The sequence below is a fragment of the Erinaceus europaeus genome, chromosome 6, assembly GCF_950295315.1.
Source record: "Erinaceus europaeus chromosome 6, mEriEur2.1, whole genome shotgun sequence".
Lineage (NCBI taxonomy): Eukaryota > Metazoa > Chordata > Mammalia > Eulipotyphla > Erinaceidae > Erinaceus > Erinaceus europaeus.
This window is the reverse complement of record NC_080167.1, coordinates 49,637,298-49,653,717: the sequence shown is the minus strand read 5'-3', so window position 1 is coordinate 49,653,717 and position 16,420 is coordinate 49,637,298. Positions and strand designations below refer to the sequence as shown.

General features: G+C 46.1%; 1 protein-coding gene across 10 annotated transcripts in view; it reads right to left on the bottom strand.

Annotated features, from left to right (window-relative positions):
- CELF2 (CUGBP Elav-like family member 2) overlaps window positions 1–16,420 on the bottom strand; it is a 554,881-nt gene that overhangs the window by 153,711 nt on the left and 384,750 nt on the right. For 8 of the 10 annotated variants that reach the window (XM_060192151.1, XM_007524613.3, XM_060192156.1 and 5 more), the window contains one exon: window positions 1,363–1,559. In XM_060192151.1, the coding sequence (XP_060048134.1) occupies window positions 1,363–1,559 (197 nt within the window). Of the gene's footprint in view, window positions 1–1,362; window positions 1,560–1,736; window positions 1,976–10,198; window positions 10,294–16,420 lie in introns of those variants that run through there. The other 2 variants (XM_060192157.1, XM_060192154.1) reach the window with 2 other exon arrangements.

Here is a 16,420-nt window from a genome sequence, read left to right as displayed (position 1 = left end):
GTCATAAGAAAATCAAGTTTGTGGTAGCAAAATTTTGCATGTGTCCTTTTTGAAAACACTCATGATGCTTTACATAAGTTTCGAGGCAGGAAATGAGTGTCTTATGAACATACGCTGAAAGCACAGCTGGTCACCTTTACCTAGTGGCTGCTGAGTGGGGGCTTCTCAATTCCCTAAAAGGTTCCAAGATGCCCCATAGGACTTCAGCAACTAGAGGACAGGAGAGGGGCCACAACTGCCAGAGTCACAGACACTGGCATCTGAATTACTCAGCTCCAGCCCTTCAACTTGACAGCAAGGAAGAGGCTGGGAGACAAGTGTGCTGGTGAAAGTGTCTGCACAGGCAGAACAATGAGCTTCCCAAGACCCTGTGAGCAGCCACACAGAAATAAAATCACCGGCTGGACAGAAATACCAAGGCCTGGAGAAAAACACGAGTCTCAGAAAGACAGAGGAACCGCAGGCAGGAAGATCAAGAACAGAGAAAGAACCAAATTACTAAATACAAGCTGCTCTGATCGTTTCTGCTGAAGGTTAAAACAGCGACAGAGTCCAAGTGGCGGCAGTAGAGGCATTTTAAATTCCGTCTGCACAGAGCTTACAAAGGACAACTCCCAGACAGGGAAGCTTCCCTAAGGCACAGGGGCTTCGGGTCCCTATTTTGATAACTGTGCCCCAAGCCCCCATCATCCTCATCTTAAAATGGAGGCAACCACCACCATTGGGTTTTCTACTTGAATCCTAGCACCGGAGAGGGCGTAAACCACAGGCATTTCTGAAGGTGTGCTAACTAGCTCAGGCCACTAGGGTGACACTTCACTTAAGGACACCCACCCCCACCCCCCCACCCCCGTGTCTGGATGGTCCTCTCCTGAAAGTGGACCCTCCTTATACCTCCTGGCTGTGGCTTTTCCCTGTTCAGAAGGCATTTCAGGATCTCCACAGGCTAGGGATGGAAAAGTGCAGTGTGACTGCCAGAGGGGAAGAGTTAGCTCCTGAAAGGCAAGGCCGCCTTGTTGGGTCTTTGAGGGGCAGGCAACCCACACCCAGAAGAACCTGATGCCTAAAAAGTGACCGCTGGGGAGGAATCAAGTGCCTGGACAGAGGTGCAGCTGGTCTCCTCCCCTCTGCTCCTCCCTCCAGGTCCCTGCCAGCTTTGTCCACCCATCCACCTGTCCTGGCCATGGGGAGGAGCCAGGCTGCATGCCCGCAGGGGGCTCAGAGCCAGAGGGCAGCCTCCCACTTGCCCGGCTCCCTCCCTGAGGTGCTGGGTGGCTTGTGATGCCTGGGGGTGCCACCCAGCCTAGGTGCCCCCCTCCACCTTGTGTGCCCTGAACACGTGTCACCCATGGTACCACTTACCTTTACTCTGGGGAGGGTTCTGACTCCGGTCCCGGAGGACGTTGATCTGGTAGACGGCTCCGTAAGGCTCAAAAAGTTCTTTCAGCTCCTTTTCTGACCAGGACCTGGGGATCTGTCCCACAAACATCTTAATGGCATCTGGGTCTGGCTGGTCTGAGTGATCCAAGGCGCCGTTCATCTTGCTGGCTGTGCCGTTACTGTCAGAAAAGGGAACGGGGAGTCAGAGTTAGGGCTGCCAGACAACAAGGGACAGGAAGAAAAAAAAATAGGGAGGGGTGGGGACAGGGAGGCGGAAGGAGGAGGAAGAGGAGCACACAGGGTAAAGTGCTTAATGAGTCCTGGCGATGTGAGGAACTAAAACAAAGCATCGGCACCATTGGGCCACTGCTCGGCTGCAGAGGCAGCTCTCACTGCAGCCCGCAGTTCGGCACCACCGTGGCCCCAGCCCCGGCCAGTGCCCCGCCACCTGGCCCCCGGGGAGGGGACATCTTGCAAGCTGGTGGCGGGAGGTGACTGTGAGTTAAGTGCAGGTCTCGCTCTGCAAGGCTGCCATCAATGCATCTGCAGCGATCAGCCCTAGCACTGGCTCCCTGGTGCAAAAGAAAGGCAGGGCTGGGTTCCTGCTGGATTTCCACGCCCCCAACTCCCTTCCCTTTTGGAGGCGTGTGGAAGAGAGGGGAGAGGTGGTAATAAGAAAGTCACATGGGAAGAAAACGAAACACTTGGCAGTCCCTCAGATGACTAATGCAAGATGCTGGCGCTGCATTTGCAGCCTCCGCGAGGCATCTGTGTGTGCATCAAATTAGTGCCTCGGCATGGAGGGCGCTGGGGGCAGCGGGCCTGGGAGCAGCCCATTGGCTGCCCACCATGGAGAAAGGGGCCCAAGCAGGGAGGGGGCTCCTGTTTAAAAAGCATGTTGTTTATGGGGGCCCCCAGGCACAAAGGGTTTAATTCACAGAGGCAGAGGCACTCTCAGAATTGCTTGCTTTGTGCTGGAAGGGAAGGAAAAAAAAATGCAGCCTCAGAAAGTTGAGTTCCCGCTAAAGGACACTGAATATTTCAAATCTTTCACACTCCATAAATTGCTCTCTGTATATCTGACTTCCAGATGTTGCACTTGAGTTCTAAACAATCATGAATTTGGGAGAGAAGAGATGAAAGTCTGCCTTTTCTTTCTCCTTTCCTCCTCGCTTCAGTAAATATTTGGGGCTGATACACTAAGCAAGAGTATAGCTTTTATGTATCAACATCCCCTTAATGCTGTTTTCTGAAAATGAAAGGTCCCGTTTAGAGAGAACGCTTGCTTAGAGCTGGCAGTTCTACCTTCCACCATGCACTATGACAGTGGAGATGTTTTACTTTTCATTTATTTTATTTTTTAACTTAGATATTGCCTATCTGAGCTGCAGAAACAATAAGGTAAAACTGCTGTCTCTTCAACCCCCACCCCAAGCACCCTGAGCCCCCCCCCCCGCACTCTGCTCAGTGATCAGGCTGGATGTGGGCTCCATCCGCAGGGCGGAACTTCGGAATTTTGAGTCTCAGCCTGTGACAATCGAATGCTCCTCCACTTATGCACACCTGACAGTGGCCACAGCATCATCAGGACCATGTCCCCAGGCCAAGAGGCAGAAAGGCCCAGAAAGGACCTTGTGGATTAAATCAATAAATAACATGTGCCCATTTCTCTGTCACCTTGGAGTCACAATGTGAGCAGGCTCCTCATTTGGTTAAAAACAACTAAAAAAAAAGCAAGCAAGCAAACAACAACAACAACAACAAAAAACAACCCAAATTATCAGAGTACTTTAAACCTACTCAGGGGGCTAGTTCAGCACTGAATCCATAAAGAATGGGGGGGGGAGGGTGGTGGAGACATGTGGCTAAAAAGACAAAGGAATTTATGGAACAGAGAAACTTTGCTTTCCATTTATTCCAGAGAGGAAGATGATGGTAATTATTCTTTACTAGGTTCTGCCTTCAATTTCTACTTTTTTCTTATCCCCTATGCTAGCGGTTTTTTTTTTTTTTTTTTAATCCTTGAGATAAACAATCAGACTGTCTAACTTGAAGCATTTGGAGAGCATGCCCTCATCAGCCTCATTGTTGTAACAAAATAAAAGGTACGACTGAATAAAATATTAAGCACCCATTCTTTCCCCAGCAAATTTAGTGTAATGTGATGTATGTTGAAAGGAGAGCTCCACCGGCCCCCTTGTTCCTATGCACCTATGCTTCTTTTCCAATTGCCCTCTGAGGAGTCAGCAAATACTTTAACCCCATGGTTGGCAGGTAGAGGTGGCAGGGCCCCACATGCAACAGAATGTAGCCTTCAGAGCTCTGCTGGGGCCAGCCTTATTTCTGGGACAGGAAGGCCTTGTGGTTACCGCTGCTGACTATCAGTTAGCATGCAAAGAGGAAGGCACTGCCACAACTCACAGAACGGAAGTGCACAAGCTGGGGCTGTTGTCTCTTATGGAGCACGATTAGCATGACCATAGTTAGTAACAATAGGTTGGCGGGTTGGAGATCCCAATGGCTCCGTTTAGAAGTCTAGAGTGAACGTTGTGCTTTCAAGTCTCTCCACATGAGGGGCTGTTTTTTTTTTGTTTGTTTACTATTTGTTTACCATCTCTAAACCATGTTCACTGAGGCTCCTGAGGGAAGGGGAATTGAGAAGAGGGCTTGAGTCTTGCACCTTTGGTCTTTATGTTGGTGAGTGCAGACTTCTTTTTTAAATATTTTTATTTGTTTTCCTTTTTGTTGCCTTTGCTGTTTTTATCATTGTTGTGATTGTTATTATTGTTGTTAGTGATGTCATTATTGCTGGACAGGACAGAGAGAAATGGAGAAAGGAGGAGAAGATAGAGATGGGGAGAGAAAGACACCTGCAGACCTGCTTCACTACTTGTGAAGCAACGTTCCCCCGCCCCTGCTGCAGGTGGGGAGCTGGGGGCTTGAACCGGGATCCTTATGCTGGTCCTCGAGTTTCGCGGCATGTGTGCTTAACCCGCTGCACTACCGTCCGGCCCCTCAGTGCAGACTTCTAACAGCTCTGCCACTGGCCTCCCTTGATAGCTGCCTTGCAGATCTCTTACTGAGCATCAGTGTTAAGGGCATGGGCTCCAAACTGGCACCACACTTTGTAACTGGGCCACTTAGACCCTCAGGCTCTTCATCTGGAAGATGGAACTGACAAACCCCATTTTACAGAGTCATGTGCTTAGTTCATGACCTGGCACAGAGTTTAAGGGTGAGCTATTTCTGTTGTTAGGTCCTTATTTGCATTTGTGATGCACTTGCACTAAGAGATCATCTTGAGTCTTTCAATCCAAATCTTTCATAGCCCAGATTTAGCCAGCATCCATGCTCCAAGTAAGAATGACAATCTGCAGCTCTCAGTGCACACTTTGATATGAGAAAGTGTGGTAAGTATTTTAAATTTTTTATAGTACTTATTATATGCATCCAAGAAGGTATTTGCTAGATGCAAACATCTAAGGAACAAGTTCCCTTTGCATATACATTTTAGAATCCAAGCCTAGGCCCAATGAGCTTCAGAGCACAAAATACATCAAATCTGTCACATGGTCAAATACTGTATCAGACAGAAAAGTTCATGGTAAACTATGTGCAGACAGGGTCAAGAGCAAGACCTTTTGGGTCCCTGGAACCCCAAATAAAAGTTAACACTAAAAGAAGCAAACAGGCAAACCTTTCCAGTTTCTCTCAGGAAGACAGGACAAGGCACTGGCCTTAGCGTCCCTGAAGACTAACTGAAACCCACAAACTCCCAATAGTCCCAATAAGGCGTCTCTCAAATTCTACTCCCACATCAATGAATTTCTCCCCTTCATTCTACATCTTTTACCAACTGCTGGTCGTTAGGCCAAAGTCTTCAAACATGTGCATCAAATGCTACAGAACTGACAGTCCCTTTCCCTTAGATCAATGCCACAAGTCCAGCTGTGACACAAGTCAACATACCAGCACATCTTGCAGCCCACAACTTCTGCTAGGAAAGGTGGCCCTATTCCCACCAATCACCCCAGTACTGCTGAATCCCACACTTTGGATCCTGATAATTTCCTTGAAGTTTCCTGGTTAGCTCCCTTCTAATAACTCCTGATCTCCTTTCTGGTTGAGGTGCTTTTCTAACCAAGACATCCTGACTGCTTTGGTCCTCATAGGAGTGGGAAGTGCAGACACCTGCAAAGAAACCAGAAATAGTGTGTCCAACAGTTCAACCTTACCCAGAGTACAGAGAGCCAATGTGCTCTCTACCACGGAATAAATTATGGGAATGCATTCCTTCAGATCTTGGCAAGACTCTCAGCAAGCTTTCCATTTACTAGAATCTGGTGGGAGGCTAAAAATGGACCTGTTCTTTCTCTCATCCTCCTCATACCCAGTTCACACAGGAATTAGATTCAAATGCTAACATTTATTGAGGGTCTATCTGTTCTTTGCCAAAACAAACAAACAAACAAACAAAAAAACCTGTGGTAACACACACACACACACACACACACACACACACACACTCCTTATAGTTGAATCATCATCTCCACATAGGAAATGAAGCAACTGGGAGTTCTAGAAGTAAATGACTTTTCCAATGTCATACCCTAAAAGGAGGTGCCTACAACTCTGGACACAGTGAAAGGCAATGGCTTGGCTGGTGAGAAAGTTCAGATTGGTGGGGTGCCCACTTGCATGCCTGACTGAGGCTGCAGAGGGCAGAGATTCAGTTCTCAGCACCACTTCAAGCCCAAGCTGACAGTGCTCTGGTACTCTCTTTCTTACAATAAATACTTCTAAAAAACCCCTACAAAATTCAACTGTTAGTGCTTAATATTTTGAGATTTTTAAAATAAGGTTTATTTAATGAGAAAGACCAAAAAACGAGAGACCCAGAGCATCACTCTGGCACAAGTGGTGGCAGGGACTGAACTTGAGACCTCGGGAATATAAGTCCTGCATTCTACCTGCTGGACCACTTCCCAGGCGGCTACAAATCCAGTTTCTCTAGAGTGATGTTTCCTGTGGAGATGTGGTTGCTTGCAGGCAGGCCCTAGACCCGTGCACAGACATCTCTGCTGGCACCTCCTGCAAACAGCAGCAAGATCCTGAGTGCCAGTTCTGCTCTGGGGCCCGACAGGGAGCCAGCTTACTGGCTGTGGGTAGGACCACAAGTGAGAGAGCTCTAAGTTGGTGACACTGATGTATCGGAGTGTCTGAGCCAAGATGAAAACATAATGATGTTTGGGGATGGGGGGTAAAGTGAGAGTGCTTACTTCTTGCTTTCAGCACTGGCTCTGACCTACTTCCCTACTCTATTTTTGAGTAAGAAAACTAGATCAAGAGAGGAGATGCTAAATCTTCTGAGGTTCCTATGAGCAGTGCGGTATTACCCAAATTACATTAATGGAGGCAGCCCATTAGCATAAACATTATCGATTCCAGGACAACAGGAATGTATAAGGCCCAATGAATTTTAGGTTTCCTTTTGGCAAATGTTAGCAAAAGACCTGAGATTTTGATTCTCTAATTTTTGTGTTTGGATATCAATTTTCTGTAGAGTGTACCATTTATCTATATAAAGGGAAGAATAAGAAACTTACAGAGAAGGTATGAGAAATGTCATGGGGAGATGCATAATTAACTAAAAAAAAAAGGGACATAAATGTCATCTCCAGATGCTATACTATCCCCCACACTACTCAAAACATATGCCTGGCCTTGGATTAAAAAAAAAGTTTATATACAGATAGTTAATCTCCTTGATATTTATCACTAGCCTCATTATTTTCCTATTTTTTATCATCACCTTTTTATTTCTTCTGGGAATTGTCCCCAGCCAAAGTATGTATTCTATCAGTGCACCACCTCCCTGGTCCAATTTTCATTCTATTTCTTTTATTTATGAAAGAAACGGGAGAGACTGTTCCTGAAGTGCTGCCTATTTCATCTTTGTGCTCTCATGTGGTATGTGGGGGCTCCACCCAGGTCTTCACACATCCAAGGCAGGAACTCAATCACTGAGCCACCTTCCTGGGCCTTAGTTTTTCCTGGCTTCTTGGAAAATCCTAGATCTAGGTGACACAACTTTGTGCAATGATGGAAACATTCCATGATTCATCTAATTCAATATGGCTCCATGACCTGCATAATCCAGTATGGTAGCCAGCATTGATCCACTAAGATCAGGAAAAGTGGCTAGTGCAACTGAGAATTAAATTTTTCATTGTATTAACTAATTTTAATTATAAAGCTGTAAAAAACATACTCCTTTCTCTTACCTATGTTAAACAATGCCCATGTTCAGTGGGGAAGCAATTACAGAAGCCAGACCTTCCACCTTCTGCACCTCATAATGACCCTGGGTCCATATTCCCAGAGGGATAAAGAATAGGAAAGCTATCAGGGGAGGGGAGGGGATACAGAGTCCTGGTGATGGAAACTGTGTGGAGTTGTACCCCTCTTATCTTATGGTTTTTGTCAGTGTTTCCTTTTTATAATAAAAAAAAACCCACAAAAAAACCACACATTTCATCAGGACCTTGTTGGGGGGGGGGGGGGAACAGGAACCAGGGACCAGGAAAATGACACAATGCTTGAGCCCCTCAACAGCATGTCTGTGGTCTGTGGCCTTGGCTGTTTGGTTCAGCATTAACTTCATTGTGGGACTTCACACCAATCAGGTAAATAAGTGGTACCCTAATTTCCTCACTTGTCAAACAGAGCAAAAACAATTCCAATATGGGTGGTGTTTCCTATTACCTGCCATTCTGGTTTGGGCCTAGTTACTGATAGATGGAGGAGATAATTTAGAGGCTATGGCCAGATATTTGAAGCCTTGGTGTGATTGCCATTGAGTCTGATGTTGAGCATGGGGACCCACGAGTGAGAGAGGCACTGGCTAGGTAGGTGGCTCTCAAGGTATCAGTGACATGGTGTGGCAGCCTGCAAGCTGACAGGCTTGTCAGAGCATCACCTCCCTCAGCCTAGGCTCACACTCTTCCTGGTATCCTCTGTCAGTCAACAGTCCTCTTCTTCAATGTGGCCAGGAACCTTTTTTTTTTTTTTTTTTTTTTAAGATTTATATGAGACAGAGTTTTACATGAGAATGAGAGAAGCCACAATACCACTCCAGTACATGCAACGCCAAGGACAGAACTGGGGGCCTCAGACATGCAAGTCCTGCTCTCTTCCTGGTGAACTATTTCTATGGCCATCAGGAAGTAGTTTTATAATAATATCTGTTGTGTATAAATAGCAGTGTGAGGAGAAGCATGCTTTGTTGGTGATGTGAAAAAAAAAAAATGGCCCAAGAGGAAGCTGTAGGAGAACAAGGTAGAAAGAACCTGGGGGTGGGCCACACGCTGGATATGAAATTTATCAACAGTAACAGTAACACATAATTCACTGGGAATTGGATTCTGAAAATGTTTCACACCCATGCCAGGGTCACTGGACAGAAAAGCCCCCTTTATTGTGACTGTCCTTGGAACAGAGCACGTGGACAGTCCCAGATCCATTGTAACTGCTGTGGGGAAATTTGGGCAAATGTCTTGGGCTGTCTGGGTACCTGATTTCCCACCAAGAAAATAATGGAGCTAGTGATGGGCCTATGCTTCCCTGGGACCTCTTGTCACTGTGTGTGTCACACCTGAACCTAGCTCAGAGTTAAAGTCACCCCAATTATGAGTCAGGGTTACACCTTTCTGAGGTAGGTCAGCTGGCGAATCCTAGAGACTTCATTTTTTAACGTATTTATAATATAAAAAATATTGACAAGACCACAGGATAAGAGGGGTACAATTCCACACAATTCCCACCACCAGAGTTCTGTATCTTCTCCCCCCTTGAATGCTGACGAATGAGCCCAGTTTCTGCACCCACTTGATCACTGAATGGCCACACGCACCCAAGTTTTTCTTTCTTTTTTTTTCATTCTTTTTATTCAGAGAGAGAGATAGAGAGGGAGGGAGAGAGGGAGAGAGAGAAACAAACAGCAGTGCTCCATCATCCATGGGGCTCCCTGATTGTTCTTGTGACCATGTGGTCTCAAGGCTTGACTCTAGGGCCTCACACATGGAAGGCATGTGCTCTGCGATCTCCCAGTTCTCATGCCAGAAGATAAACTGAAGCAAATAGCTCCCTAAGTAGCTGGCCCAATGGAAGAGAAATTTATCTACCTGCCTTTGAAGAAAAGGTACAGATTCCCTCTAAGTACAAATCATGTGAGGTGTTCCATCTCCATGCTTTGACAACATCTGGAAAACGAAACTACTTCATGTAGACTCACTCATGGACAGCGAGGAGCACTGCTTAGGGCAGGTGGGCTGAGCTGACACTGGACTGGCTTTGTGTACCAGGGCAGAATGCAGGCTTCCCCATAGGAAAGGTCACATGTTACCGTCAAAGGGAACCTTCTCTGGCTTAGCCACACCTGGTTGCTAGTGAAAAGGAGGATTCAGAACCTCCCACTAAGATGTCAACTTAAGGATATCCTGAGGGGATCTGGAGTTTGAACCCACCCCTAGCCTGGCTGGGAAGGCCCTTAGACACCTCACTCCATTCAGGAATTTATCAGAGTCCAGCAGACTTCAGGGAAGAAGGCATTTGCATAGGAGGACACTCTGGAATATCATCTTTTGAAAATAGAAACAGGGAAATCATTCCCACACAGAAGTGGATGTGGGGCTTCTCATTCTCAGAGTGCTCCAGGAGCTCAGTGACTATGCCCACTGGGGGAAGTCAGTGGTGGCCCCACGCTAGAGAAGCAGAGATGGGGGTGGGGGGTGGTGAGTGCCCTCCCAGCTGGCTTTACCTGCTGCAGTTACATGCTGTCGAATTTACATGGGCCCCCAAATGTCAGAGGCCCTTCCAGATGTGGGGAAGACAGTGGGGTGTCCCCCCATTGATGGCAGGAGTCACTGTGACATGAAGACTGAGGTGAGGGACCCCCTAGACTGGGCCTGAATTCTCAAGCTCCACAATGAATTTTGTCTCCAGTATTCCAGATTCTAGAATGCAAAAGAATACAGAAAGCAGCACAGAAAGACACAGGGCTCATGCTATGGGAGCGGCAAAAACTGTGGGACATGGGGGCTGCTCCCCTGGGTGCCTGCTTTAGCAGCTGAGCCTCTCAAAGCAAGAAATGCTTGCTTTCAGGCGGTCACATGGATTTTGCCAGGATACATTCCTGTGGGAAAAGGTGGTGGCAGTGTTTCTAGGGTAGGGCAAGGCCAGTGTGGCTGAGGACCATGCCTCTCATCTTTCCAGAACCCACCTGGAAGTTTGTCAGGGACTGAGGTGTGGTCTTGAAGAATCACCCTCCCATCCCTGTGGACAGACGGCCACTGTCACAGCCCCTGTGTGGCCCTTGTGCTACTCTGGCATGGGGGCTTTATTCCGTAAGGTTGTCCATCTCTTCTGATTCACTAAGAGTGGCTTTAGGGCATGGATGACATATTTTTCAACTTCCTGTCCTTCAGGCTCTGTCTCATGCATGACACCTGGCTAGTCTTCAAGAGATGCGTAATGTGCAGGAGGCAAAGGTGGTGAAATTCCACAGGGCAACCCATCTGCTTTTACCGCCAGTATTTCCCCAGCACTCCTGTCACATTCCTCATGGCAAACTGATTCTGGTCTTAGTCATCCACCCTGAGCATCCCCAGTGGCAGCTTGCAGGAAGCCCTAGTGCCCCTGAAACATGGGATTTCTAAACATCTTTCCCTCAAGTGGGGTTCCAGGGTCAAAAGTCCGTTTATCTCAGTGACAATGGACTGACTGCCACCCCAAATCTAAGAGCAAAAGCAATGTGTTACACGCAACATGAACAGAAACACTGACTTACTCCCAGCCTGGCACTCCCAACTCTGATCACTGACCCTACAGATAAACAGCTGAATGCCCAATCAGTTATAGAAATGGTAATAAGCTGAATATCTGATCAGATACAGAAACAGTAATGAACTGAACCTTGAAAAACTGCACAGAAACAGTAACAAAATAACCCCCAAACCAAGTACAGAACAGTCAACTGAACCCCAACTAGGTACAGAATAACTGACTGAACACCCAGTCACATACAAAAGCAATGATGATCAGAACCCCCAATTACTTAGAGAAATAGTAACAAGCCGACTTCCTGATGAGGTACAGAAACAATGACTTGAACTCCTGATCAGGCATGTGGTGAGACTGAGATTCTCTCTTTTTAAAAATATATTTATATTTTAATGAGAAACAGATACACAGAGAGAAATGAGGGCACTGATCAGCTCTGTCTTATGGTGGTGCTGGGGACTGACCCTGGGAGCCTCAGACATGAAAACTGTTTGTATAACTATTATGCTGTTGGGGAGTTGGGCAGTAGCGCAGTGGGTTAAGCGCACATGGTACAAAGCGTAAGGACCAGTGCAAGGATCTCAGTTTGAGCCCTCGGCTCCCTACCTGCAGGGGAGTTGCTTCATAGGCGGTGAAGCAGGCCTGCAGGTTTCTATTTTTCTCTCTCCCTGTCTTCCCTTTCTCTCTCCATTTCTCTCTGTCCTATCCATCAATGACATCAACAACAACAATAAAAAAACAACAAAGACAACAAAAGGGAAAATAAATATATATATGAAAAACTATTATGCTGTCTCCCCAGCTCAAGACTGAGATTCCTGGAGATAGGATGTCTCAATCATTAACTCGATGAATCTCTGTGAAGGTCCTTACATGTGTAGGCACTATGCAAGGTTCTGAGGGCTACAGCCAAGGTATAATATGAGTTAACGCAGCTTTCATGTAGTTTACACTCTGAGGAGGGGCATACACAGAGCACAGTAAGATAATCTAAGAGACCACCTCAGTGGAGAAAGTATGGGCAGAGGGTAAGTGGTGTGTGGTGTGATCCTTGAAAAATGCTGGCTAGGGTGGGGCAGGACACGGCAGCTTGCATTCTATCTGTCCTACCTCAGTCTGTCCCCAAGGCTTATTTTCTTTTTTTTCCTCCAGGGTTATTGCTGGGCTCCGTGCCTGCACCATGAATCCACCGCTCCTGGAGGCCATTTTCCCCCCTTTTTGTTGCCCTAGTTGTTGCAGCCTCGTTGCGGTTATTATTGCCATTGTTGACGTTGCTTTGTTGTTGGATAGGACAGAGAGAAATGGAGAGAGGAGGGGAAGACAGAGAGAGGAGGGAGAAAGATAGACACCTGCAGACCTGCTTCCCCGCCCATGAAGCGACTCCCCTGCAGGTGGGGAGCCGGGGCTCAAACCGGGATCCTTCCGCCGGTCCCTGCGCTTTGCACCACGTGCGCTTAACCTACTGCGCCACCGCCCGACTCCCGGCTTATTTTCTGAATGGCCTGACATAGATGTAGTGACGTCTTAAAAAACATAGAAATCAAAGTCACAGTCTATGTGATTTGTCAGCACTGTTATAAAGAACCACCTGGCCTGCCTGCCACCTGCTCTACTGAAACCGAGGGTCGTGTCTACCACCAGAGTTAACTGTACAGTGTCTGCTTATGCAGCACAGCCACTGTCTTAATTCTGACCCCCACTTTGTGCCCACATGGCTTTATAACCCCCCTTTAAGGGCTTTCTGGCTTTACACTGAAGGACAAAGACTTCAGCTGACCTTTGTGCTTGCCTGCCATTCAGAACTCCATCTACCTTTCTGTTAAATATTGATCATCTGCCCATTTATTATTCATCTTATCATTTAGCAATGGTGAGACAATCTCAGACTGGTTGCCAATCCACCTGTTTTTAGCCCTACCTTGCTCCACTTTTAAATGACTGTCCTCAAGGAACACAACTTGAACTGCAAGTCGCATGCGGGACAGAGCCCGGCAGGTCTGATATGAAGCCACCAGAGATTAGAGATGCCACCCTTTCCTCCCACTGTTCTGGAGAGTACGAAGTGGACAGTAAATGGGAACTACTGCCATCAGAGTAATGAGAGGATTGGGAGCAGAAAGCAGGATCCATTTGAGAAGAAAGATGTGTTTCTGTGGGTGGACAGGCAATTTATTAGGCCCAAGTATACTTCTTGTTTTTTTCCGGTAATATCTTCAACTCACCTGGCTGGGAATTGCCAGCCACAGAAATAAGGAAAGAGTGTGGTGGTGGTGGTGGTGGTGGTGGTGGTGGTGGTGTTTTGGCTCAGCGGCAAAGTATAGGATTTGCACATGTGAGGTTCTCAAGTTTGATCCTGGCACCACTATATGCTGGAGTGATGATGCTCTTTCATTCCCCTTCTCAATAAATAATTAAACAAATATCTTTAAAAATAAAGGGAAAAAAGGTCTCAGAGCAGCCAAATACATGCCACATGGGTCCCACTTTGAGCTTGGTGTCACTGGGAGTTCCTCCAGCCTTTCCTCAAAGATTTATTTCGCTCTGACCATCTGCGTTCTGAATCCTCAAGAGGGAGAAGCAAACACAAGAGGGGTTCACCATAGGGGGCTCTGTGGAGACAGTCAGTTCACGGGGGACAGCCCACCTGCAGAAGGGGTGGATTTCCACCACCAGGAGCTCCAGGGACAGCAACCCTGCAGCGTGATTCTAGTGCACGATGATTTTGTATTATTCTGATAGGTGGCAATTAGGCTCAGTAAACTCTCTTTAAGGAGGCAGGTACATATATAATTTATTGTTAGAAGAATTCCCCTTTAAAAGGAGAAAACAAAGAATTTTTGAAAGGAGGAGAGTCTAGCTCTCCTGTGAACGACTCGATTCAGAGGGCAAGCAGGTAGGTACCTGTGACATGACTGCTTCATTCTAACACCAGGTTGAAGTGTCAGCCTTGGGTGCCATTTACTATGTTGCTGAATGCACCAACCCTTTCTGCTGAAATACCTCAATTTCTGGACTTGTTTTTACTAAGCATGCTCTTCAGTCTTCACCTGCCTGCTGTTGTTATTTTTGTTGCGGCTGTTTGGCTGGGAGTAGTGAGGGAGGTGCTTGGGGATCTGGGGAAGGAAGGGTTGGTCCCTTTGACGCACTTGTTTTTCTAAAGCAAATACTGTTTCACTGATCAGGAAGTAAACTTTATTCTTTCTCTTTAAGGCATCGCAAGTGATATTTGAGGTTTGAAAATTGCAAATAATAAGGCCCATGATAGATGACTGTGATACTCGGCAAGGGGCTCATCATGAATTTTCCAGAATCCTTCCAACCCAACACAAGAAAAGGCAGTGAGGTAGTCAGTCTACAGTGATTGCACTAAATTCCTAGATAGCAATCCAAGTCATTTGACTCTCTGATAGCCTGCCTAAAGAAATTGCACTAGTAATGGAAAAAGCACACAGCCAAGTTTGTAAAATTACTAAGACTTCCAGAATTCTACTTGTGTCAGCTTATTGTGTGTTTCTTCATGACACATACATGCTAGTTTCTCATGCTACAAAAATAACTTATCATAAGGGCTGGCAAGCTAACTCATCTGGGAGGGTGCCATGCACACACCCAGGTTTTACCCCAGTCCCCACTGCACTGAGAAAAACTTCAGTGTCATGGTGTCAAATTTTCTCTTCTCCTGTCTACTTCTGCTTCTGGCCACAAAAACCAGCTGGGAGCAATGAAGCCCCTGCAACAATCAAAACAAAACAGAATAACAAACATCAAAAGGGAGAGAGAGTTCAAATGCCATTCACCTTGTTAGATTTTAAATCCCTAGATAATATCTTAAGTTGAAGTTAGTACTTAACATCCCATTTTGGAGTTATAATGACCCTGCTGCTCTCTCATCATGTCATAAATCTGACGTAGCATCTTCAATCACCAATTAAAACAGGCTTCGGCATTTAATTTTCTTATTTCTTAAAATATATGCCATCAGTGAGAGTCCCTTAAACAAATAAAGATAGGATTATGTGCCAAATTACAATGACTGTTATTCCAAGGGGCTGAATATCATTATATCAAAATTCCCTATAGCTGGTTTTTTTAAAGCCATTTCTTCATTTTTGACACTACATCTGGCACAATGAATACAGATGATCATTTGTTTATATATCTGTCTAACTGCCTTTCCCAAACACAGCCAGATGGAGTCTTTCAGAATCAAATTAATTTCAGATTAATTCACTCTGGACCTACTCCAGTTTCACGACTCTTTGCTTTGAGGCACCAACCACACTGATGTGAAGTTGTGAACTTAAAAAGAGAACAGGTTCCTTGGCATGGCTGGTGCAGGGGAGGGCAGCCCAAGTCTCTAGGTGTTCTCCCTGACCACAAAAAGACCCTTGTGTTGCCCCAATGGGTGGTCAGGTTAGGGCCCAGCAACATTTCAACAGAGATAGGATCATCTGGGAAGAATTTCCTTTTGGACCCAAAGAGGCCCACGGTTAATTTCACATCCAATATTCATAATGCCTGGAGATGATTCCAGTGAAAATGAGTGACCTAATTAACATCAGAAGAGAGGCTGTAAGCCTTAACTTGCAGGTTTGAGGAGTCAGGTATGCCGTATGATGGAGAGAGGTAATGTCTGGCCTGTACACACACACACACCCTCCCTCCTTCCAGTGCATCTGTGGTCTCTGGCTACAGCCACTGGAGGAACTATAAACAAATGTAACCAGGCTTTGCAGGCTGTCAGTCTGGGTGGATGCCTTTATTATCCTACTTGTTTCAATTGCAATTTGGGTTTCCATGGAGACACAACAGTCAGCTCCAGAAAATTATAAGATAAATGTCAGGCAGTGATAGCAGTGTTAATGAAGCTTCGGTGACAAGCAGCTCTGTGCTTCAAATAATAAGCTTATTTCTATTAGCATATGTATAACCTGTCAAAAAAACCTGGAAGAGAATATTAAAAATTAAATATCTATCTATGTCTAAGAGAGTGGGTAGAGATTCCCCCGGAGTGGCTTAAATTTGGTGGGTCAACCTAAAGAAGGAATAAAAGATGCAATTGAAGGTGTTTTGGGAAAATTAGGCACCTGTCATGACTCAAAGGATACTTCAGCTGAAACCCAGGAATGGTCTCCACCACACCAAGGAAGAGAACTTTTTTCTTAACAGTGTGGTGAAAGTAATTTCTTTTGTTTCTGGC